This window comes from Strongylocentrotus purpuratus, unplaced genomic scaffold (assembly GCF_000002235.5).
Source record: "Strongylocentrotus purpuratus isolate Spur 01 unplaced genomic scaffold, Spur_5.0 spur5_scaffold_4, whole genome shotgun sequence".
NCBI lineage: Eukaryota > Metazoa > Echinodermata > Echinoidea > Camarodonta > Strongylocentrotidae > Strongylocentrotus > Strongylocentrotus purpuratus.
The window spans coordinates 23,028,625-23,055,353 of record NW_022145610.1 but is presented as its reverse complement, the minus strand read 5'-3'; the positions used below and the strand labels follow the sequence as shown (position 1 = coordinate 23,055,353).

Below are 26,729 nucleotides of genomic sequence, written 5' to 3'. Positions count from 1 at the left end.
AAGAATACAAGTTAACTCCCTTCTGGCTCAAAACAGTCAGAATATTTATCATAACAAAAGCATACAAGAACTAAATAATGATACTTCACTTTAACCTTTGACGTGCTATGTTTACCAATAGCCACATTCACTGGCTTGCCATATTTGCCAATCAGCACAAAGGATAGGTAAAAATTAGAAATAGAACGTACTGCATTGTGCATAATAAAAACCTGTTACTACCAACTTTTATCACCAGTATGGAAAAGTATTATATGGGAACTCTCAGAATTTAAAAACATTTGCTGACTATCCTTCTTTTAAAGGAAAATTCTCTGGTTCCCCTTTGGCTCATTGTTCAAACTACCTGGGGTGGTATTCCGAAAAACTATGTTAGCTTTTTATATAAGGAAAAAATAATGGTAGTTGGCATAACAAAAGAAAAGTCAGTGGATAATGTTTGCGCAAAGAAAGCTGGCTGCGAATGCAGAAATTTAAAGCAGGACTGCATTACTGCACTACTTGAAGCTACTTGCGCCCTCTTTATAGCCAACAATGCCTAAGCGGAACCCATGGGTCCCCCTATGGTCCCCCTTTTTCTTATGTTAATTGAGAGCTGAACCACCTGCCAGTAAACCTGCAGGGAGGTCTAATCCCTCCTGGCCAAACTAGTGCAGATAACAACAGTAAGTGTTTATTTCATGCAGTTTCAGTTTGCTATGACAACTAATATCACTTTCCTGTTGATGCAAAAGACATATGAAGCTACTTGCGCCCTCTTTATAGCCAACAATGCCTAAGCGGAACCCATGGGTCCCCCTATGGTCCCCCTTTTTCTTATGTTAATTGAGAGCTGAACCACCTGCCAGTAAACCTGCAGGGAGGTCTAATCCCTCCTGGCCAAACTAGTGCAGATAACAACAGTAAGTGTTTATTTCATGCAGTTTCAGTTTGCTATGACAACTAATATCACTTTCCCTAGCATAAAAAATAACGTAATTTTTGGAATACAACTCCGGGCTCCTGTAGGCAACGGGTTAGATGCATCCGGGGTTAAACCTCTCATTATGATGTCATCACCAAAAGGGTTCAAGTCCATCTTCCATGTTGCTTGGTGAGGGTATACCAATGTAAACCAGGATAGCACGACCAAGTTCCAAGTCACAGATGATTAAAGGGCACGACCTCTGACCTCTGAACCTTCACTCCACCATCTTGACTTCAATGTCAGGAGGAGGCTCCGCCCGTCTTCCGTCCATGAAGCCATTGAGGAGGTCGATGGGTAAGGGGAAGATGATGGTGGAGTTCTTCTCAGCTGAGATGGTGTTGAGAGTTTGAAGGTATCGGAGCTGAAGGGCTGCTGGTGACTGTGAAAGGACATCTGCCGCCTCCTTGAGTGCTCTGGAAGCGTTTTGTTCTCCTTCTGCAGCTATCACCTGTTGATGCAAAAGACATATGATTGAGTTATGAAGCCACTGTGGGCTTGAAATGGCCTCGACGGAGCTGAAACCATGGTAATGATTTCCAAAGGAATGGAAACTTTTAGAGATGGTTCTAGGACACCTAGGATAACTACCCCCTAGGACAACCATCCTAGAGGATGGTTGCCCTAGGGGGTAGTTGTATGGATAAGATCAGATATATTCTCTCATGTCTATTATACATTTCTATTCTTCAGCATCTAATCTCTGTACATTTTATTTGCTGCACATTATTTATTATCAAGATACCATACACATGGAAGATTGGAAGATCCACTGACCCAATAGGGGGATGTTTGGCTTGACCTCATGCTCTTACTTTCCTTGCCATAAAATATAAACTTTGGTGGATTCCCAGAAACACCCCCATTCCAAGCAATGAACACTTCTAATAGTCCAAAGATTCCACGAATATGGAAGGGTCCATTCATCAAACAGAGGGGTGTTTAACTTTATCATTGCTTCCCTTGCGCTAGTATATACAAGTTAGTGGATTCTAGGCAACACCCCTATTCCTTGCAATGAATTCATCTAACATTTTTATAATCCATACACCTGGAAGGGTCCATTTATTCAAGAGGGGTGTTTTTCTTTACCTTTGCCCTTGCTTCCCTCGCTGCCTCTGCTTCTGCTGCCATGGCTCTCTGTAGTTGGACTGGTAGTCTTACATCCTTACTGTAGTGAGGGATTTTTTTTTTTTTTGGGGGGGGGGGGGGAATGAGAAGTTTAAAAATATTAAAAGAAACAAATTCATAAAACATGAATATTTCACAATATGACAGGTGCTATAATACTGGGATTAGAAATTAGAAGCCTACATGGTAATATGTTTAGAGTGTTATGTATTCAAAGATTGCCTCAACACTTTTATTAACATAGCCTACTGCACATATCCAATTTTAGCTTGTGTTCACCTTCTTAGCAAAGCACTCCTCAATTATCTGCTATGTTCTACATTTGTAGAATATTTCCAATACATAAAAAAGGTGTTAAAACAAAATAATTTGGACTTTTATTTTATGGTAATGTACTTTTTATATTTGGTATACTTTTTCATAGTACAGTAGGTTTGCGGTTACACAATGTGAGGGAGGAGGATTAGGAAGACCTGGAAAGGACTCTTTCTTGAGTTGTTGTTGTTATCTTTCTTTGCTTATAGTATAAGGAGAACTATAGCGAGCGCCAGTTGGAGAGGACAGGTAGTAGGAGTGGCTCCATGTTTTGAACAGGTCGACTATCCGTCATCAGGAGACTGACGTTTTATTACAACTCAAACTCATATATATCAACGATCTATTATGAACTCACATTTCTACCCTTTCAACTTTGACCCCCCAGGGGTCGGTTGCCTCGTCCAGCACGGACTGCATCTGACTGCTGATGCTCTCCCTGTCTGTTAGCATCTCGCCCAACGTCTTCGTCCCTAGAACGTTCCGAAGCGTGGTGGCCGCTAGCAGCCTCGTGCTCCGCTGGGCATTCTCCACGTTTGTAATTGAAATGGTGGGGTTGTGGACCCTGTAGTACACCACGGCGTCTACGGCCACTGTGACGCTGTCTTTGGACAAAACCTACAGTTGAATTAAACAAGAAACAAAGATTTAGTGATCTCTCATTTAATATGGAGAGTTTTGAGGTCTAGTGTACACCAACAGGAGTAATATCAGTAATATAATTGAATGTAGCAGCAAGAGAAGAAATATCACAAGAAGTATAGTGTCAGTACAAGCTGAAGTTAGAAATTTACAAAAATAGTAAGAACAACAAAAACAAAAAGAAGAAAAACAGGAAGAGAAAGATGAAGAGGAGGAGAAAGATGAAGAGGAGGAGAAGTTATTGTAGACTCTCTGGCTAATAAATGATGTCAAAGTCCTAAGAAGTAGCTGCATTCACAATATTCAACCAAACACCTGCTTTTGCATTTGACAAGAAATGTGTTTGATTATAGTCTACCCAAATGTCTTCATTTTCAATCAATCCCTTACCATTGAATAACATTGCAGTATGACAGATGAATAGCCAATATTATACAGAAAATCAACGCAAGAAGTAACAAAAAATGGTTTATTCAGTGCAAAAGTTCGATGGTGCAGCTGCTTATAAAAAAAGCATGTGCAATGAATGACTATGCTTGAGGTAATCGATGCGTTTGCTGAGAGCAAGAAGTGTTTTGTCACTTTTACAAGAAGTTGACAAATGATCTCCTATATGGAGCTCTCGATTCAAATGGTTGACGAGATGGACTGAATTCAGGAGCAAAACAAGGCCTTTGTTTTCAAAGAGCATTTTCTACCCAAGCTGGGCTCAAAACAGCTGAAATTTTCAAGAACCATCTAGGTCATTGTTAAGTAAAAGAATGACGGATTAATAAGCATGAACATTCTATGGAAATGCGCAAGGGGGAGAAAAGAATATTGGGGAAATTTAATGTTTTAATACAATGACGAAGCTACTTACTAAAGACCTTATATTCCTTAATAAACTACTGAAGTGGGCTAAAGGCAGCTGGAACCTTCATGAATCATCGCTCGTCAAGAATTTCGCATTTTAAATTCTAGCCTTGTGTCTGGGGAGTATACAAGCTATATGACTCCATTATGTGAATGAATGTACATTATGTGCAGTGTGATGGCATATACTTGTAAAAGGATGCCTATAATTAGCTAATAAAAAGCTTGTAAAAGAAAATGATGGCCTTGTTTACTTCAGTTCCTTTCTTCAGCTCCATACTTATCCCTCTCTTTTCCACTTTCTACCTTTTCATGCTTTTTAACATCCACGCCTCCTGCTACTTCTCTCCCCCCGTCTCTATAAACATTTTCTGCATTAAAGTGATATAGTCACTTACTAGAAGCAAGATAGGGGCAGTGTCTCTCCCCCCCCCCCTTTTGTAAAAAGGGAGTAAGGGAGTAAGGGGAAAGCTCAGTGAAGAGAGAAAAAGTGAGAGGGGAAAATGAAACTAGAGCTCACAACCCGACCCCTCTCTTCCATTTTCCTATACCCCCCCCCCATTCTTTTTTTTTTTGGGGGGGGGGGGGGGCTACACAGTTACTGTCCATTCTCTTTTGTTCATAAGTCTCTAATACACTGATGCTCTACCATCTGAGCTAATAATTTGCCTCTACAATTACATCCATAGCACCAGCATCTAACAGTATTTACACAAACGACGCTCGGCTTTCTCCAAATTAAAAGACCACTCTCTTCAGACCTGAAATAGAATTTGAATTAGGTTCAGATAAGGGTAACTCTTAATACATGACATGCTCCCCATCTTGTTATTAGTTTGATCCTTTCATTCCTACTCAGGGCTTTCATGACCTGCTCACATATGGTAGAAAATATATCTTGTGTGTCGAGGGAATCACTGAATAATCCACGACAGCCAAAAATAAAGAAGAAGAATTGAAAAGAAAGGAGAGAGAGAGAGAGACAGAAAATGAATGGTTATCACATATTTAATGTGATATAGTCTAAAATTAGGAAGAGGTTTGAAAAAAATACAGGAACACATGGGCCCCTCCTAAATTCTCCAGTAGATCAATGAATCACATTTTGCAATTGTCTTAATTAAGTCACGTTATTTATGATATCTGCAGTGTTTATCATATATCTGGGTGTTTGTTATGCTTGAAATGTTCACATGTAAACGCACCCTATTTTCCACATCCTACATCAACTCAAGCATACGCCTGGTTACATGTTTTGCTTACTTGCAAGGAGGCATGTTATTAAAGTGAATTACGGAGCTAGTCAACTAGAAAGCCTTGCGTGTAACATGCCTGACTAGCTGAACGTACGTCAGCCTAGCTCCCCTCTACGCATTTGTACAAGGGTGTATTAAGTTCCTTGGGGTCGATTGTATGTGCAACTTTATACAGCCTTAGATTCTTAATTAATACACATTTTATTCCATACAGTCATAATTTCAAGAAAGCACTTGTTTTCATGACTTTCACTTGTACTTTTCAAAAAAAATTGAAACATCAACTCAAATATCTTTCAGGACAAAATTTCAGGCAGCAAATAAAAAACATGCATCAATTATCTCTATACCTTGAAGCCGCCGAGTTCATATTCATGGTAAGATTATTTCAAATACATTTTTCTCATTCTCTTCTCTCCAGTGGTTGCAAAATCCTTTCCAGAACTGTCAATATTTAACTATAATTTTGGCTGAAACTTTTCATTTTCTCTTCATGAACAGCTAGTATACATGTTAAAGGTTGTCTAAAATGCAAGTAGTTCAAACAAATAACTTTCAATGAAACTAAGTTCAAAATCCTCTTAAAGGTTTATCAGAAACTGTTCATATATCAAGTTGCACAGAAGTCATTGACATTCACTGTACAACCAACCTTTTAAATGCAGGTATAGTAATTGAAATAAATGACAGCTTGAACCATGCACGGAGGGTCTGATCGATCAAACCTGTTCTTATCTTACCTCTTGAGGGGGTACATCAAACGAAACTGTCCTTAGGTCCACTTTGACATAGTTATCGATGCATGGAAGAATGAAGAAAATACCTGGCCCTTTGGCCCCACCCGGTAACAGCCGACCCATCCTGAAGATGACTGCTCTCTCATATTCTTGGACGACCTGCATGAGGTCAAAGGTTAAAGATGAGAGTTCAAATATGACAAGCATGTAGCAGCAACTGCATTTAAATTTGATAGCCTTCATGTACTAAAATTTTAAGAACATGTATTTAGATTTATAATAGACCTGTTTAGTGATATTGTCCATACTTTGTTTGAAAATTCTAAAGCTACCGGAGGCTTGCCAGACATAGCAACAATCAAAGTATAGAACTCCATCAATAGACATACTGTTAATATGCATGTTAGGTGTATAGACCCATTTACCAATTTTATGCATACTTCTTCAACAAAGAAAGAGAAAGAGAGAGATAGAGACAGAGAGAAAGAAAGAAAATAAAAACAGGAATTTGCAATATGAGGTATAAGCCTTTCATTTTAATGAAAAGAAATATATGACTATGTGGGCCATTACAGCTATCGCCATCATATATATTGTATACAGTTTTGATGTTGTTTTGCCCCAAATATTGGAGAGAAGGTGGCAAATTCCATGAAATATTTAAATCATTCATGCATGCTCAGCCATGCATGAACGTAAATGCACACCAACTGATCAACAGCATCTGAGAATACCCAGGGTTGCCTTTCCATCGGACGTTATATGAAAATGAATAGATGCCACGGGATAGAAATACATCTCCAAGAATTGAATGATCATGTATTTTTAATCTACAATAGCTACTGCATTAAAATTTGATGTCCATATATTTTCTCATATAAATATAAAAATTGGGTCATCCCACATGGCCATTGATATAGTCATCACGCCTTTTCAAGAACTTCTACTCTCAAATAAAATAGACCACATCTTTCAATATCAAGATAATCAAAAACTTAACAAATATTTTTATAGAGCACTTTTTAAAAATGCCCAACCACAGGTACTTTATATTCAGCCAGTCACAAATGCCATTACGAACTGCTACGAACGCCGTACAAATAATTTTCTGACAATGGAAAAACAGGAAGATTCGTTCGAAATTATCGTTCGTACAAACCTTTGTGACCATAGCATAAGCCTACTTAAATTGGGTATTTTAATACCGTAATGTTTAATCGTAATGTGTCGAGGTATCATAGCTTAGGTGTACAATTACTCTGATCATTGGCTTACTTCAAATCATCAGGTCTGGGGTGGCACAATAGCAGAAAATCATGTGAAGATGCACGTTACGGATGCGACGTTTTGTAAAATGAACAAGACCATTTGTAGACGAGAGTTGTTTTTTTCTTCACAAACATTATCCCAAATACTTAATGAATAAAACGCGACCTCCCGAAGTAAGCCAGATTGTGAATGACATGGGGGTTGCTTCACAAAGATCCTAAGTCAAACTTAACTCTAAGTTGGACTTAAACATTATGGAGAGCCATTTGTAGCCTTAAAATAAAATATAAAATATATTCCCACTTTTCATAAATTCCACATCAAGAACATGAGATCTCCTTGATAAAAGAAAATATGAATGATTTGAGTCAACATTTTATGCCTTTTAAAATAAGTTTTACAAAATATTTTCAAAGTCCATCTTAGAGATAAGTTCACCTTAGGATCTTTGTGAAACACCCCCCAGCAATGCGTTTATACTCACTTTGAGGCAGAAAAACAATGAAAATGGAAATGTGATAGCAACAACGAGATATGAGCAGATCATCAAGAAGTACACACAGCATCCCAATGAATCATCTCCTGTTAATGACACAAAAAGAGATCAAAATTTAAAAAAATTAAAATATAGTGATAATTAGGATAATAATTGCAATCATTTGTGCTGGATGTATGTATCTTTTTCATGTACCATAAAGCATACATGTCAATATTATTCTATAATGAATAATGCTATTTTAGATAAATTGTTGAAACATCTGTGAAAATGGAACAGACTTTACTGACGTGACACATTTTATTGGTTTAGGGTAGGTTCCCCCCCCCCTATTATTTTAAAGATCTATACCAACAAAAAAACATCTTGAGCTTTCGTTGAATGATGTTCCTCTTTAGAATAGAAAACAGAAGTGGAAATGTTCAAGTTGCTGGATCAGAATTTTTTTTGTAAGAGCAATCCTTTAGTTATTAATTAAAAAGTAAAACATGCATAAGAAATGTTAAAACAATGTTCAATAAAAGTCAGTCTCTTTCTGTCATTAGTATATAAGCCTAGATAATTAGTCAAGCTCTACTACGAATTACAACCATTTACCGTAATGGGTATGAGTTACATTCTTTCATCATGGCATACAAAATTAATTTCATTATCATTAAAGGGGCACGTTCCCGCCATTGTAGTTATCGCTGCTCTAGTCATCGCCATCTTGGTTCCGAAGATCGACTTCTAATTTGCATACAGCTGTCAATCAAAGTACGCACGGCCTGGCCTGCCTTCGTCAAACCAGCTGATTGCAGCCGATCCTGACGTCACGAAAGTGGGCGGAAACAGCAGCCAAATCTTAGAACCGAACTGCGATTGGTATTACTTTGGCACATGTATGCGATAATCGGCATTGTGCGGGCATTCGGAACATGCCATCTGCGTAAGAGCCGTATTCTGTTGGTGTCAATAGGCAGCTAGCACCGTCCGCCAGCGGGTACGTATTTTGAACGCCCTCTGGAATACGGGGAACATGCCACTTTAAAGAGTGTAGTGGGTGGAATTAATTAGGCCCATGGGGAGCACTTTTCGGGGAGACGACAGATCATGAAGGCCGAGGATGATGACTTGTAAGGGGGGGGGGGTGATGATGATCATGGAGACTAGTGGGGATGATGACCGGTGGGTCAAAGATACTCTCTATCTCAAGGATGAGTCAGTGGGTCGATCATTATGAGCATCATTTGAATAATGGATGGGTACTGAGTTAACAGTATGGGATAATGATGATGAAAGAGGGATACAGGATTCAGAGAGAGAGGTTAGGAGAAAGGAAAAAAGAGGGGAAAGGGCAGGATGGAGATGGTAAAAGCACAGAAAGACAAAAGAAGACGGACGGACAGACAGAAAGGTAGAGAAAGAGACATAAGGAAAATGAGTAAAAGAGAGAGGGGGATTAGAAGTGATACAAATAGATTAGTATCGAGATAATCACAGATAGGTGAAGAAAGTGAGGGATAAATAGGAAAGAGAAAGGGAGAAAATAGTTAGAATGTGATGCCAAGGGAGATACAAAACATTTACAGGATTTAGAAGATGGGAGATTTATCATTGGAAATTAGAAGATCAAAAAACAATTATCCTCTGAAAAATTATCATGATTTCCAAGAAAACACCAATCAATGCATTATCAAAATTCAAACATGTCATCACACACCACTGCAAAAGAAATATCTTTAAGGTAACGAATATGCTGTAGGTCTTTCTACACATCTCTCTACATCATTTTACAAGTAAGGAATAACACTGACCTGCACTTCCTATATTTTGAATGCATATAATTCATATCAATTTAACAAAATGGGAGAAATAGTACAAGCCCATGTTGATTTTGATCGATATAATGGATAGGTACGGTTCATGTATCTGGGATAGGGCTTCTATTACAGTGTCAGTGCACTTCCCAGTGTCTTGTGTCATCAGCTAGGGGATATGCTGCTACAAGGCATGGTACAAGCATCCCTTACTCATCATCGCCTATACCGGTTGTCGTCGGATTGGAGGGGTCGTCATGGAAACGGGATGGGGAGGGGGTAGTTAGTTACTCCTTCATGCCCCTCATATCTCTTTGGTGTATCATCCATACATACACCTGTATGTGTAGATGGATACATGAATGCACATTTGCATGAAAATGATTGTATAAGCATGGATCTTCCACACTTTGGGATGCAATCACTGAGGTAATATCATTAAAAAGAAGGGGAGGATAAATATTTGTTTTTTTTCTCGATCGTGTCACTGGCTTGAATATGTTGTCTGTTCAGAGCCAGAAGGGCATTAACTCAAATCATTTACAGTACAACATTAACACCATTCTGGCTCTTAACAGATGATAGAGCCTGTACCAGCATAGAGCAGTACAAATACTACTAGTGTGCATACTGGAATAGATGAGGTTGTCATGGAATCTGGGAGTGGCAGATATAGCCCGATTGGAGTCACAGGGTATTGAGTCATATATGTTAAGAAGTGTTGATGCCCTTACGAATCCAAACAGATGATATCTCTCATAAACCTTGCATAAATGGTAGCATTACATTTTTTTCTCAAACTCTTCTATTCACCCAGGTGTAGTTCCCTTTTAATTCACATCTCAGGTCTTGCTAAGCATGTCATTTGCCCATTTTTATAGAGAGTTATAAAGAGAAAGGGATATAGGCATAATTCCCCCGCCCACCCCCTCCTCATATAGCCAATTGAATGTTGTCATATGCAAAGAGAGTATTTTCATAGCAATGAGTCATTATTTTCTTATCGCTCACTGAAGTAAAGAATTTTGATTTTTTTTCCTTCTCTATAATACTTCCTTGTATTATAAGAGAGGTCCTTGACAATGGCATTCACAAGGCTCATTACAGGCATGCGATAATTAGATCTTGCGCTGCAGAAACATAATGCCTACTCTCCCCAATAAACCTAATATGAATGATGCAAATGGAATGTTACATCGATATCAATATTTACTTTCTTTTTTTCTTTATACCTCATAACCAGCATGGTCTGAATTCCTTGTCGCCAGAAATGGAATTCCAGCAGTAAGCCGTTATATATATATATATATATATATATATATATATATCTCTCTCCAACCATGCTACGTTAAAGGAGTTTCTCAAAGGCATGCATTCTTAAGCTAACAAAGAATGTGGAGAGGATTCCAAGCAAACCGCTAATGAACTTAAACTCAGCTTGGCGCTGATTAAGCCTGGCGGCTCAACTGAGCCATTAATGCTCCCATCTCATTACTTCTTGCAGAACTTATAATTTTGTATGGCATTAATCCTAACTGCTCACATGAGGTATTTCTTTCCATCCCTGCCTTCGGTATTTTAAACCTTTTCCTGCTACATGGCTGAGTTTAATTGAAGTTAATACAATAAATGCACTTTCAAAATCAAAAGTAATCAAATGTTCGACAGTAGTTAGAAATTCTGGGGGAAAGGGGGTAATTTTTCTCTCCCGAAAATGAAAGGATTTGGAAAAACAAGGGTATTTTTTGTTTAAAAGAGCAAGACATTTCACAAAAAGGGTACTGTATTTAAAAGAGGAACCTTGTATGAAGCAAGGCTTTTTGTGAATTTGTACCCGATAAGCTATACAAATAGGGGTTCTATTTAAATGCTATTTGTCTTGTTTTTTCGCAAAAGCTAGGGTCATATTTTGTGGGAAATGTTCTTGTAAGTCTGCAAAAAGGGGGTCATTTTTTACTCTGCAAATGATCATGCACCCCCTCCCTCTTGAATATGAAGTGATACCACTGGGGTACAGTATACATATTTCAGATTAAAACGCCAGACATTCCAGTCATGTCAACATTTTCATTCTAATCACATTCATGCCTACTTGAAAAGTTAATATCAAGGTTTAACATCCATTGTAACCATAGCAACAGTAGTTAGTTACAGTCTCGATAACTCCGATGATGCGCTCAGCAGTAGTGGCTACGCATACATAAATGATCAGGGAAGTGTTTCACGAAGAGTAAGATTGACTTTAAGTTGGACTTAACTACGGCAGGATGTTCATGCTACTGTTTGCTCTCACCATTATGATCTTTAGATAATATTTTTCCCTTCAATAATGAATTATCAAAAAATATTAATTCTGTAGATTTGTGACCATGATTTGTACGTCCCTTGAGAGACAAATGCCAATCTGGTGAGAGCAAACAGTGGCATAAACAGCCTGCCATATTTGAGTCCAACTTAAAGTTGATCTTAGTCTTTGTGAAACACCCCCCTGTTCAGATATGAAAACAAGTTTCTATCATGATCCACATCATGGACAACCAAAGCTTGCATTACAGCCTGCCACACAAAGCAGTGGCTACATCTTGCACTTTATAATTAGAAGCAATCGTGAGAACTTTAACCCACCGCACACTATACAATATCACTATCAGATCCCATTTTGGAAGATCTGCAATAGCATTTGATATGAACATTCAATCTTAATGGTTAATGATTTGAATAGTCGTATGATTGATAAAATCAAAATGTCAATGGATTTCGTGCTTCCATAACGCAGTGACGTCATACCAGTGGTGCAATTGTCTACGATTTGGCTTTTACTATGACGAGAAGCATTAAATATGCTAATTTTCCTGTTAGTATTCTCATCACTATTTAGACCCTTCATCATGAAGATGATCCTCGTTTAGGTTATTTCTTCAAAAATTGGATCACAAAAAGATTGTCCATTACATTGTGCGTCAGGCTTTACATTTTTTATTAGTAATTTGAAAGTGAATAAATCTATATCATACATCAATAGTATATTGAAAAGACAGGAGGTCAATGTTTAACATTAAAACAAAATAATACAAAATCTTCATGTAGGCGTTGTCATTTTGTTATATTTGCTGTCAAGAAGGTTAAATTTTGCATTGTATCTCAAAAGAAGCTAAAGAAGAAAAGCAGACTTTCACATCATTGATTACAAGAATCAATCAATCAACCTAAAAATGTTGCCTTGCTTCTGACCACCCCTCCGGTAGCATATCAATAGCAAGTAGAGTGATACATCTCTACATGTCTCTGACAACCTTGGATCTAAGAGCCTTAGATAGATACAAAGGATATAAAGGATAATTTCAATTTTCAGAACAACCTCTTTGAGAACCTTGGATCTAATATAGATCTATGAACCTTATATTGATACAGAAGATTTAAAGGACACGGATCAATTGCTTCATATCAACTCCTAGAAAATAAATTCAGAGCTTGGGACGATGTAACTCATAGTATTACACGAAACACTGATGCCATATGCTGCCCATAAGTATGGTAATCCCTCTTTCTCCCCTTTTAAGAGAAAGAACTTGTTTTTATTGAAAAGGAGAGCAAAACAGACACTACTCTCATAACTGCTAAAAAAACAACAATATTACAAGAGCAAATCTGATCTCATTGTATTTAGTAAAAAGACACTAGTTGCTGTTTCTCAATTCAAAGCTCCATTTCATGACTTTCAAATATGAAATGCTTTCGACATGTCCACATCATTAGAAGACAGCATGTAAACATAGATATTTAAACAAAAGAAAAAAAATTACTTCTCTTAGCGATTCCAAATTTGAAAGTTCTTTACCTGCACATTACTCAATGGAAGGTGCATTTGAACCCTTCTTGAATGTCCTAAAAATGTATAATACTTTCAATATATTTACATCATCTGAAGACAGCATAAGAACATACAGATCCATTTTCTACATCAAATACAACAAAAGTAATCGATTCTCTAAGCGGTTCCGATTTGAAATGCATCCTCCTAAAAACAGGGGTAATAAACACACCCCTCTACCAGAGAGTTTACCTGCATAGTACTTGCGGGTGGGTGCACTGGGACCCTTCCTACGCCTCTTGGTATCAGTGCTATCCACAATGCCCATATCAGACACCATGTTATAGTTGGACATGATCTCCTTTTGCAGCGTAGCTCATCAAAATGAGAATTCAAACAGAAATTGCTCCAAACAAGAAAGTCCTATTCATTTTTAAACTTATAAACAGTTATAAAGGTTGCTATTTGTGAAGAGGGTTGATTTGAATTAATATAGATGTACTCTCAGAAACTCTCGCAATAAAGAGTGGATAAGCTGTTAACCTGTTGAATGTTCTTCCAATGGTATCTAAAGCTGAAGTCCATGTGATGTGTCAAAATCAAAATGTATCTTACAGTTCAAACAATCTGTTCACACAATTCACAATGTTTTAACAATACCGCAACTGGGCTAGCAAGTTCTGTACATAAAAAGTAGATGGAGGAATAATAAGCAAACAATTCAGTTGATGGGTGTTCACACTTTTGTTGAAAGCCAAGAACATCTACAACACTTGTCAAAGAAGATTTTCCTCAGCAGGCCTGATGATAGTAGGTGAACAATAGTCAAAATACTTGAGGCACTTTGAAATTGATGTCGATCAAGGCACACGCAACGTACATCTTGGCTTGCCCTTGTTTCAGCCACAAGTGTGCTCTAAACCACGCACAGTCTTTGCCAGCTAGCCTACAGTATTTCCATAATCACTTGTTACGTTCAATAAAGCTACACCCAGAACCTCTGTTGTTATTTCAATTAAGGTCCTTCCAAAGCTTTCCCTCCGCACCAGGGGTGGTAACAACGACCCTGCCAGAATCGAGAGGTACTTGGCCCGCACCCTAACCTTTGGATCGACATCCCCCGCGACGTGTACATGCTACAATCGATCGCGAGCTGACAAGTTCAAGTTTTGAGTAGCTCTGGTGCTAAGCAGAAACACGCATCAGTGACTACCAGACAGCTCCGGCTCATCCTTCTTTTCAATATGTGACATGTCCACCTCGGTAATGACTTCACTTTACTCGGCTGTCTTGCATAATTGAGATCCTTCGGGAAAACGTGCATAATATTGGCGTAACTTTCTTGTCAAAGACCGGGTAACTCAAGCGGAAGATATTACGAGAAGGAAATCCTGTCTGTATAATGACTAACCATGCAGGTACATGTATATCAATCACTCTGTGATTAGATGCTGGGAAAAGATTTAGTTTTATTCATAACCCTTTCCTCAGACATAATCTGATATCAGTGATAAAAACTAGAGCAACAATTTCCTATAAGAAGCACATAGTATAGAGCCAAAGGCTGTACGCATTATAAAGAAAAAGATATTGTTGTAATCATCAATGTTGTTGTAACCATTATTATCATCATCATTATCAATTTTATTATTATTTATAGCAGTAGTGGTAATGTTATTAATAGTATCATTATTTTCATGACCAGCCTAGACATGTTTTTTGGACAGGTTTTCAGGTAATGCATGGCATTCAGGCTAAAACTCTGGCAAAAATACTAACATAGCAGTGGATGCCTCGCACATTTTTTAAAACTAAAAATGTCATTTTGGGCTCAAAATTTGAAAGAATGTTAAAAATCATTATTTTTCATGTTTTGACTGATTAAGTATGATCTGAGAAAGATCTTTTGATTGATATCATTTTCAAATTGGCCCAAATTCGCAAAGGAGGTTTGTAGACAAACCTAGGTTTATGTGCATCATATGACACATTTTTACACGTTTTCACAAACCTTGGTTTGACAAAACTCGTAAACATAAACCTAGGTTTGTCAACAAACCTCCTTTGTGAATTTGGGCCAATGAGTCTGAAGTAATAAAACTGTTTACTATACATTTGAAAGTAGGATAATAGACATATGTATGGGGCAATGAAACATAAAATTGTCACTTATTCAGAATATGAGGTTATTAAAACTGTCTCTCGTAGAAATCCAGTGATAAACAACACACATTAACCGGCAGTATTCAATTAGTCTCACCTCTGTGGTCCCTTGTACCCGTTTTAGGGTTTGTGCCATATCTCGGCAAAACTTGACAGTCTGGTTTCAACAAACTCTGTCGTTCTTCCATTCCCCTCATTATTTCAGAGCCAAATAGTAGCAAAGAGCTTTTAGTAACGGTCACCAAAATCCATCAAAGTCCATCAAAATCCATCAAATCATTTAGAATCAATCAAAATCTCCTTAGTACACTATTGACTAACTCATTGGCACACACTGTTATAATTTCCAATTACGATTACGATATTGCTCCACTTTTATAATCTTGCTGCATTTATATAATCACCTTCCAATTACTACATTCAAACTTCCAAAAATCAATGTATAGCTATACGATAATAATAATTTTGTTCTAGTCTGAGCGTCATATATAAGTTGGAAACAAAGCTTATGCATGCATGAGCATCGTTTTAAACAAAAACTCAATGAAGAATCAAGGTCCTTGGATAGTCTAAATGAAGTATCACACAAAAAAATATTACTGAGTAGGGCTTAGGCCTAAAATAAAAACTTGTTGCATTGCCCTTTGCGACCGACCCACAAATCTGGAAATCTACGGTCGGCATTTAAAAAAAAAAAAAAATTTAACCGTTTTTTTAAGATTTTTTTTTATTAATGAATACAAAAACATGTATTTTGTTTGTTTAAATGGGAGTTAAATGCATAAAATCAAATTATTACAAAATTCTCACTCGTGCAAACCATGGATGATTATGAGGTGAAAAAGATATCAATGGAATGATGATGTTGAAACACATGTATTAAAATATTAAAAACTGAGAAATATCAGCCAAAAGAGGGCGGGACAAAAAAACATTCAAATCTGAAAAATATCGGCCCAAAGTGGGCGACAAAAAAAAAAGTTAAAAAAAAAAAAAACTTTTCCGACCGACCGACCCATGTTTTGGCACCCAAAGGGCAATGCAACAAGTTTTTATTTTAGGCCTTATCGTGAGCATGCACGGATATGATTGGCCAGCCGTTATGTCACCTGACCTCTCCAAAACTAGTGTCTTTATATGATGCTGGTATCTAGTCTTTATATGTCCCTTTGGCTGCATGACGAATCTTCATTGCTTAATTTGTTCATTGTCATTTTTATTACAGTGAAACCTGTCTAGAAAAATGGTCTTTGTAGGCAGGTGGTCTTTATGTACAGGTTCCTTTAGTATATGTTTCAATGAGAAACTATTTTTCAGAGAAATTATTTTTAAGGGAAACAAAAAATGTGGTCTTTCTAGACAGGTGGTCACTAAAGCGGGTTTGACTGTACTATGTTTTAAAGAGATTTGAAATAAACTGAATTTAAGAAATATATTATACAATTTTCATATAATTTTGTCTAGTCTGAACTGGTATTGATGCCATCTTGGATTACAGCCAAACGCACCTAGGAAAGACTTTGGATTTTGAGATATGCTGGTCATAATAAGCTTAGTACATAAAGAGTAGAGGGTTATGAAATCTTTATTGTTACTGAGCTCAAATTATCTCCATTGATGTTTGGTTTTTAGTATCATTTGACCTTGGGGGCCAGACGGACATTAACCCTGATGATTCAATGCCCTCTCTCAGCAGATAATACATCATAAAGCAGTATCTAACATAACAATGTAAATATTGTCTGCTGATTAAGAACCAGAAGGACATTATGTCTGCATACCGGTATATTAATGATGTAATGCCCTTCTGTCACTATGCAGAATGTTTATGAAAAATACCAAAACAAATTAAAACTATGTACGCATAGATGTTTGGTCATTACTACAAAAGGGAGGCGCGATAGCTCAGTCGGTAGAGCAGTGGTCTCGTAATCTGGTGACCCGGGTTCGAAACCAAGGTGATGCGCCAGTGCCCTTTGGTAAGGCATTAATCTATGAAGCCGTCGGCCGTCTGGCAAGCATTTGTGCTTTCTTAGCAGTCAGGTAAAATAACCATCACCATTCATTGTACAGAGTTTGGGGAGTGACGTCGTTCAGTAGCTAAATGTCTGCTGTAGTTAAGTGTGGCTTAAGATTAAATTGGCTCTTGGCCTTGAGAGCAATTAATCTGGAGCTCTAAACATTGAAACAATATTTATAATTACTTTGGCCTCAAAATTGAAAAAATGCTTGGATCAGCTGAACAGTTTTTTCTGAGAAGATGAATGAAGATGGGAAACTTACCTTTTATATTTTTCTCCACAAAATAACCAGTTTGCTTTCGTCGTAAAGGCGGTGCTCTGATTCTTGCCCCCACTGATTCTATTTCGTGTTCCATATTTTCACTCTTTTTATCAAGTTGTGAACAATATTTGAAAAATTACAAATCGATTTTAATGAGCTTCTCCCTTTGTGGGAAGAACAATTACGATGTTGACTAAACCTGAGAAAAAATGCCAGATGAAGAACTAGTTTTCTTGGCTTTCATCTTTTGAAATTTAGATGGTGTCGCTTAGAAGGGAGCTATAAAATCCAGAAAACCGTACCCCTTTACAATGCAATATTCATCTTTCAAGGAACTGTAGAGTAGTTAGTTCACTTGCTATGTGAAACTAAATATGCATGTTGAAATTAGATCACTTGCTCAAACTTGTGAATTGACAAAATGATATGACATTTCCCTGTTATGATGTAGATCGCCCTTGCAATGTCCTAAATCTACTTATAAGCATCAATCTTCATTAATCCACTGCACCACTTTGAAATATTCCAACAAATTTTTCCCAAAATGAAAGTAAATAAGTGAATTCCAGTCACCAAAACATATCGAAAAAAGGTGTGGATATTCCAAGTATATCAGAAATGTTCCTCAAATCTTTCCTCAGAGTATGTTCCATGGCGTCACCCGAAGACATCGCAAGCACCACTTTCTAATCATCACGTAGCACAGGTAACCTACGTGCAACTCAATCACCAAAGCTGTTCTGGTAACATGTTTCTTATGAGGTGATCCAGACACTTGCGTGCCTCATACAACCTCATAGCCAGCCAAGGAGAAAACATTTCATTCCAAAGCGTTAATCAAGCGACGCAATATTAACAGCCACATGAGCGGCAATAATATCAAGATAATGATCCTTTTCTTCTTCAGGTTCTGGGTGAGACGAGAAGGTTATCTACATGTAGCAGTCAACACCTCAAATCATTTATGGAGACAACTACAAATTTACATCATCTCTCGACAGATCTTCTTTTTGCGAACAATGATTAAAATCCAGATAATGTCTCAAACACTGTCGTAAATCTTGATCCGAATATACACAAAGCCCATTTTTCCATGATTATATGTTTTATTTGGATAATCCCTAGGCGGTATATTTTGCCCAGAGATGGTGGACAAAATAAATCACTATTCCAGTAAACTTCCACAAAGTGTTGGCTCTTAGTAGTGACTAATCAAGCGCAAAGACCTTAATGGCCAATAAAACTTGCCCGTTACAACAATTGTCCATTGCATGTATGTACTTGGGGGATATAAAAATTTGAAGAACCCTAAAGACCGCCCGCCCCAGATTGTTTCATCATTATTTCAGGAGCACGGCTCGAGTAATCTTGAGAGAAGCAGAGAATGAGATGGAGACAGAGAGCATTTAAGAGTGAGAGAGAGAGAGAGAGAGAGAGAGAGAGAGAAAGAGGATAAAATCTTCTGGAAATACCTTCAGCAGATGGTCACCTTCTAGAAACAAACTCTCAAGACCAAAATTAGACGTAAAATAATAAAAATTCTTAGATTTAAGAACATGAGCATAATCTTTTCCCTTTCTAATCTTATTAAATGTCATTTTCAAATCATCAAAAACACCTTCAGAATTTGTTTTCATCATGAAACACTCCTTGAAACACAATTTCCAAGCGTGACTTACTATGCAACTTATATTTGATATTAATATGTCAACATTAAGGTCTAACAACTTTCTAAAACAAAACCTTTCTCAGATTTATACACAGTAAGAAATCTAAATTTACCAAAAGCGTTTGGTCTTTGGATGTAATCAGATTTACATTTTCACTGAAAAGGAAGGTTTTCATTGTTCAAAAGATAGTATTCTGTAGATTAGAACACGTACATAGAAGTTTCAGCATCTGGAAGTTTTTGTTGTTGAATGTGAATGAGCCTCTTATATTGGCATCTGGTGATCTCATCTCTAATACTTCATTAACCTTGGGTCGCTTTTCAAGATGGCGCTCATCTATATTTAAATGCGATAAATTCTGCATAATTGATAAACATTGCCAGGGATAGATAGATAACAAGATAATAGGCATAGATAATGAGATAGATATTAGAAGACCGGTACCCCCCCCCCCCCCACCTCCCACATATACACATACACCCACACACAAACATTCAATTATAGCAATTCATTAAAAAAAAGGTAACAATCTTTAAGTAGAAGATGCAGCTTACATATAACACAATGTACTTACCAATATTACACTTTACCAACCAGTAGTCTAATAAATAAACCTCTCAGAATTAAATATTCAGCTCACCAGTAATATTCATTGCTGTCCTTTTGTCCACATAGTAAGAAAGTATATCGATAGATTAAGTCCTATTAAGAAAACTTGTTGTTTCTCACCATTTTGTTGTTACCATTTCTGTAAAGTCACATGAATTGGAAAAGAAGACCTTCAGGTTACAGTTATTAAGTTGAATCTTTTTCTTTTCTTGGCATCCATGTGACTCTTTTTTTTTTTAATTCAATTTTTTTCTTTTTTTTTTGCGGAATAAAGTGATATACTGCTTCAAATAACATTTTAGCACAACAAAATAAAAATGAAATGAGTGTAAAGTGCTCATACTACTATAATCTATGGCACAGATAAAGAGGCCATCATTGTATTACCCTCCCCTCCCCCCCCCCCCCAACAACAACAAAAATCCAACATTTATTTTCATGTTGAATTTGGCAAAAGCAGTATTTTTAGGGCTGTTTATATTGTACGTCTGAACGAGGTCTTATATTGATACGTTATACATACGGGTATGAATGCACCCTCTTACTTTAAATGCATTCACAGTACACAGGAACACCTGAAATAAGTGTTCACACTCTCTTCTACTTCCTCACGATCCCAACACTATTCAAGGAGGTATCTATTCAAATGTTCTCAATACATAAATGGTCCTTTGTTCACTACCTCATTATCAAATGACATCTAATTAAATATCGCATTGACAAAGAAGATGCCAGTATGATGCAAGTATATATGCACAGAGGCCCAACATGTAAAACATATTTGCATAAAAAACATAATCAAAGAATAGGCAGGCATATTACACGTTGACATATGTCGAGGATGGTAAGGATGGTAAGTAAATTTGATGATGAAAGTAATAATTAAGCCCTACAAGAAATCTAATCTCAAACATTAAATTGTAGTTTTTAAGTATTTAAACAAAAATCCTTTGAACTGAATAAAAATCATAATTTTCTAAATATTTTTTTTTCTTTTCTTTTGGGAGCTAGAAGGGCATTAACTCTGGTAAAGTACTTATTTTCAATGCCCTTCTTGCCCATAACAGACAAAATTTGCACTGTAATGTGCAGAATAGTAATTGAATCTAGTGATTGGGTTATGTTGTCAACTGGTAAGGCGCTATATAAGAAACATTTAATATCATCAAAATGTATTATTTTATAATGAGAGAATTAACTTCAACTATTTTATTTCTTTAGTTTTACCTTTGATAAAGGGTGCTGTATCCTTCAGCTTTTCTGACTCTACAAATGTTTCTTCTTCCTCCTCTTCATCGTCGTCCTCGATGTTGAGAGGAGCAAGGGTAACCATGGGCAACCGCCCATCGGTCACCACCTTGACCGCCCCTCCTCCGCTGCGTCCGTTTGGCCGAAACATCGCTCCGTCCGAAGAGTTTCGTATCGTATAGCAGTTCAGTGGTCAGAAGCTACATGTATGTGCAAAGTCCGCTGCTTCCATGAAACCGAGTCAGATTCCCATGTAGATATCACCGATGTTGCATCCACTTTTCAATATCAGAGCACTATTTATCCATCTTTAAACATGCTCTCTTTATTTATCTATGTCGTCTTCTCTGGTTTTGTTTTGTCTGAAGGGTGCTGTGTCAAGAACCAGCGTTGCAGTGTATAGATGCTACATGTATGTCTAAAAGACACTGCGCCAACCAACGAAACAGAGTCAAATTTCAGTACAGATATTGCTGATGATCCTTCCAATTTTCAATATCCTCGCACTCATTTATCCATCTCCAAACAGGCTCTCATCATTTATCTCAGTTGTCTATTCTTATTCAGCCTGGAGAGCATCGGCAATTACAGATGCACGATTTCCAGGCAAATCACATTAAGCTGAAAGACGATGCGGGTATGCTCCTTTGTCCCTCTCAAAAGCTTGTTCCGAAGCAAGCATCAAAACCTCAAATTTGCCAGGGCTAAAAGACGCAGTAATATATTCCTGTGAGCACTGTAAAGTATGCAAATTGCCAGACGTAAGCTTTACTTCAAGGCTAAGATTTGCTATCGATACATGCTGCCAAGAGCAGTGTATTAAACGCTGCCTTCCAAGGACGCAAGCAAAATGGTGTCTCCGGAGAAGAGAAATCATTGATCACTCCCTGGCCGTTTGACGCCGTTCGGACTTTGGTTCTTGGATCAATTAAGAAAGAAAAAAACTCAATCTAATCAAGCTACACTTAGTTTGGGTCTTGGAGACATTCGAAATACACCTCTAGGACGTAAGAGAGCAGTTGGATCAATGTTTTTTTCCTCAGGGTGGATCCTTAAAGACATTTCAAAGACACCATAAGATGTCTCATGAGCACTAATAAAAAAAAAAGAGTAAAACAACAGGCAATAACTTGTCTCACCAATTGACAAAATAACTCTATTTAGTCAAAGCTATTTGGAGCTTGGCTCTGGAATACATTTGAAAGAAACATTAAGAAACATCAGGAAAACACAAAGATTAGAGTCCTTTAATGAAGGTGAAACTTGAAGACATTTCAAGTAAATATAAAAAGGAAACTACAGCAGAGAAACTGATGAAACCAAAATGGCGGGGGACCACCTGTCTCCGAAAATAGCAACAAAACCTCAACCAGCTATGAGAGTATTCAGCATCTTGTTATAGTCGCCATAAACCAGCATGCTAAACCGCACCTCACCATGTTAACATGTTATTGGGTCTTCTTGTCATTGCCCGGAATCGTTTATATAATGACAAGATGTTCACAGCAATGAAAGGAGAGAAAACAGAGAAAGAGAGATATAGATAGAGATATATATATAGAGAGAGAGAGAGACAGAGAGAGAGAGATATAGAGAGAGAGATATATATATAGAGAGAGAGAGACAGAGAGAGACAGAGACATGTATATATATATAGAGAGAGAGAGAGAGAGAGAGAGAGAGGGGTGGAGAGGAGGGGGAGGGGGAAGAGGAAGGGAGAGTTAGAGAGGGGAAGAGAGAGAGAGAGAAAGAGAAAGAAGGTGAATGACTTGGCAAAATGCCTTTGGCTATTAAAGAATTAAGAATTTATGAGACAATGACAGGAACAATTCATCATATAAGAATTAACACCTCCTAGATTTGTGGTAATATGTGTACTTTTAAAGACTTTACTAGATTCAAAGCTTTGACATTTAGAGGGAAAAGGTACCATATGAAATGATTTACATGGACAATAAAAACCAAGGAATACATATATCATCAACCTTAATGAAACATGATATATCCGATGCCTATATGTACTTTAATACTTTAACCCTAATCATCCTTATTGCACATAAACTTCCTGGAGTTATCTCTTTTTTAATCTGGAAAACAGCAATTACCCACCACTCACATCATTTTTCCTTCCAAATAAGAAACTGGAAACTCATCCTTCCGACATTTCAAAACTGTAAGCATCATGATGGAGAGATTAATGGGTGTACGGTTCAAATTTCTGATTGACCTAAAGAATAAACTCGTGTAGGTATTAGTCATTTCTTTCATCAACTGTAGTCAGGTTTAACATGCAAATGGACTACAAATCTGTTTTCACTGACCAAACATGCTTTTACTCTTGCTGGGAATGTATTAAAGCCTGTCTGCACTAGTTTGGCCAGGAGGGATTAGACCTCCCTGTGTGGTCACTGACAGGTGATTATCTCATCAAATCAGCTCTCAATTAACATAAGAAAAAGGGGATCATGGGTACCGCTTATGCATTGTTTGCTATGTAGAGGGCGCAAGTAGCTACAAGTAGTACAGTGTGGCTTTAAAGGAGACAAAAGCAATGTGGTGTTCAAAGCTTTGTCCCAAGTGCTGGTAATTATGATAAAATAACTTGTTATGGTCTCCGATTCCATTTCCATTAAATTTCGAAGAGGTATAAATTGTCTGTTGGGCATTAACTCTAATACTTGAACACAAATGTAATGCACTTCTGGCTCCAAAAATACAAAATAATGAATATTATAACAAATAACTACAATATATTTTTTAAAGATCATCTAAAATATCTTTATAGATTTATTTTTATGCATCATGATAATTTTGTGCATGTTGATGATTTGATTTGATTCAATTTTCCTTTCTTAAAGAGAAGGTCGAGTTCTGGGGAGAGGTGAAAAATAATTTGTGAGCGCTTTCATTTTTATTATGCAAGTGTGAAGAACATCAAAGAAAATATGTTCCCTGAAAAGCATGGTTTTTTGAATGCCTTCATATTCTAAATATTGCATGTAACGGCATAAAAACCGGGACATCTTTTTGTGTACAGTGCTTGTAACTTTACCAATACTGGGCCAAATTTCTTATCATTTTGATGTTTCTAGAACCTTGCAGTACACACCAATACTTATATGCTACATGATCAATATTTTATTATCGATTCCACTCCATTTCTTTCACAATGCAATCGCACGACCAGAACTCAACTTTATCTTTAAAATGAACGCCAATCATTGCTCGCTAAGCTAGATCGAAGACAAGATCTCTTTCCAAAGTGACCAAAGTGAGGATTTCCATTAATGGGCAGGATATCCCTGCAATTGGTCCGACTGTTGACTTTCGCTTTGCTTGGTTTGTTTTGGGGATTATAATCATTGGCTCATTACCATGGTGATGGGATGATGATGCACATGCAAGAGAAGCCATAATGGCAGGTAGCTAGATCACATGAAACGTTTGGAATCTCATTCACTAAAGACGAGCAAGCGATCAATTCCCATTTATCAATCAATTCTGATTCAAAATCTAATACGGCCATCTGACTGATATAGCATATCAGTCCCAACTGTTTAAAATGGTGTTTGGTACATTTAGGTGAAATCGAACTTTTCAGTGAGAAAATACCTCAGATAATCAATGACATATTCCATGATCATTTCTTCTTGTTCACTCCAAGTACTGCACAAAGGCAAAGACAGAACTAGGAACACAGCCGCTGTCTGATTTAAAGGCTGGGGAAGGGGGTTCAACCACCCGCCCACCCCTCCTCCCCCCCCCCCCCCCATCTCCTTTAAAAACTCAAGTGACAAACACTTAGTACACAACCTCAAAAATGTCCCTTTTTTATCAGATTATCCTCTTTTTTTTTCATTCTAAGAGAATTTCTGAATAGTGCCCCCCCTCACCCCCTTAACAAATTCCTGGATCTGCCCATGAACACAGCTACAAACTACTCCAATGAGTTGATCACTTCATGATAGGTACAACAATCAATTTGTTTCCTCTGTAAATCACCATACATGGATCCAATGTGAAACAGAAGAGAAAACCCTTGAACTTGATAACAAATTGATAACGTATCGATCACGCATTGACAGACAGAATACAGGAGAATACATCCACAGTATGAGAAAGAGTTTCATTCTTCTTCCCAAAGTCCATCAACTGCAATGTCAAGTTTACTCCAACAAAGAATGATAGAAGAAAAGTTACTTGGCATTTTTAGTTCTAACACCAATTTCCTCCCTCCTTTTGCAGACTAAATTCTAGATTTTCTGTGACATTGTGTCAAACTTCCTGATTCCTTTGAAAAAGAAACATGATATGAAATCCTGGAAGAGAGAGAGAGAAAGAGAGAAAATATTACGCAAAACTCTGTTCTGTAACCTATGAACTCCAATAAGAATAATCCTAGAAAAACAATACGGTACACTGCAACCTCCCACCAATCACTACCACATGCCAAGAAGAGAGAAGGGAAAAAGACAGCATACAGATTAAAGAGAAAGCAAAATCCGTGATCCAAACCAAAGGGCGATATGAATATAATCGATGTCCATGCAACGCCCAGGAAAAACAGCCCTCTGCTTTTCTGTCACCCAACTCAATCTTCGACACCGCGGCTGCCCAACACCAACCACGCAAACATCCTCGCTGGCTGGATGAAAGTCTTCAAAAACATCGCCATGAAAATATGCACGGCCATGCCCACATGCACCCGTATTGATTGGGCATTGAGGAGACATGGTTAACTCCCCTACGGCCGTCTCCGATTCCAAAAGAAAGTTGCTCCTCCTCAAGTCATTCATGTAAATGTCAAATTTGTTGGAGGGATGATGGAGACAAATTAACCTTCGTTGAGCAGGCGTGGAGGAAGAATGCAAACTTTGGCACGAAGACACTTCAACTTATCCAATTCCGTCTTCACCAGAAGAGCTTGTACTTAAAGAGTGTGCACTGGGGCAGGCAAGGGGTGGCTCCTCACACCTTAAAGCGCCCCTTCCCCCTTCCTAGCTAAATATTCAATCTATTCTAATCCTCAATCATGCCATACAGGCACAAGGAGGATATGTTAGTCACTACCTCCTGGGCTTTGAACTTCATTTTCTAAGCTGCAAACCTTATTGATGCATAAGGTCTAGTTAAAGATACCCTCAATCTAAGGCACCCCTTCACCTTTGCCCATGCACTATTCGTATCATCAATATACCTGAAGTGCAAATGACCCTTTCTCTCTCCACTTCTGCAATGAATTCTATAATCACAATATCACAACCCTTCTAAATATCACTGTATTCAAAAAGTGCATATTCACTCTATTTGTGACTAATTTCAATCCGCCTCCGTCATCCACTTTCAATAGATTATGTTATAACATATTTATTGTCATTATTAGATATATATATCAATCATCATCACTGCAAAATTTACTTTGTAAGAAAATACATGTGACCTAAATTTTCCAACTTACATTCTGTCGTGCATTCTTTAGAA

General features: G+C 37.5%; 1 protein-coding gene across 1 annotated transcript; it reads right to left on the bottom strand.

The window, feature by feature from the left end:
* Positions 1 to 747: 747 nt before the first annotated feature.
* Positions 748 to 22,266, bottom strand: LOC574844 (band 7 protein AGAP004871). The gene is made up of 6 exons (XM_775239.5): positions 21,228 to 22,266; positions 7,654 to 7,751; positions 5,904 to 6,059; positions 2,769 to 3,028; positions 2,057 to 2,135; positions 748 to 1,415 (listed from the first exon to the last, which is right to left on the bottom strand). Exons 1-6 carry the CDS (start codon positions 21,397 to 21,399, stop codon positions 1,182 to 1,184), a joined length of 999 nt encoding a protein of 332 aa, XP_780332.4. The 5' UTR covers positions 21,400 to 22,266; the 3' UTR covers positions 748 to 1,181.
* Positions 22,267 to 26,729: the final 4,463 nt, after the last annotated feature.

Coding starts and splice junctions, on each gene's coding strand:
- LOC574844 (XM_775239.5), bottom strand. CDS start 21,399: ATGTTTCGGCCAAACGGACGCAGCGGAGGAGGGGCGGTCAAGGTGGTG. Junction 7,752..21,227: donor TACAGCACCCTTTATCAAAG/GTAAAACTAAAG, acceptor TGTCATTAACAG/GAGATGATTCATTGGGATGC. Junction 6,060..7,653: donor CATTGTTTTTCTGCCTCAAA/GTGAGTATAAAC, acceptor GACCTCATGCAG/GTCGTCCAAGAATATGAGAG.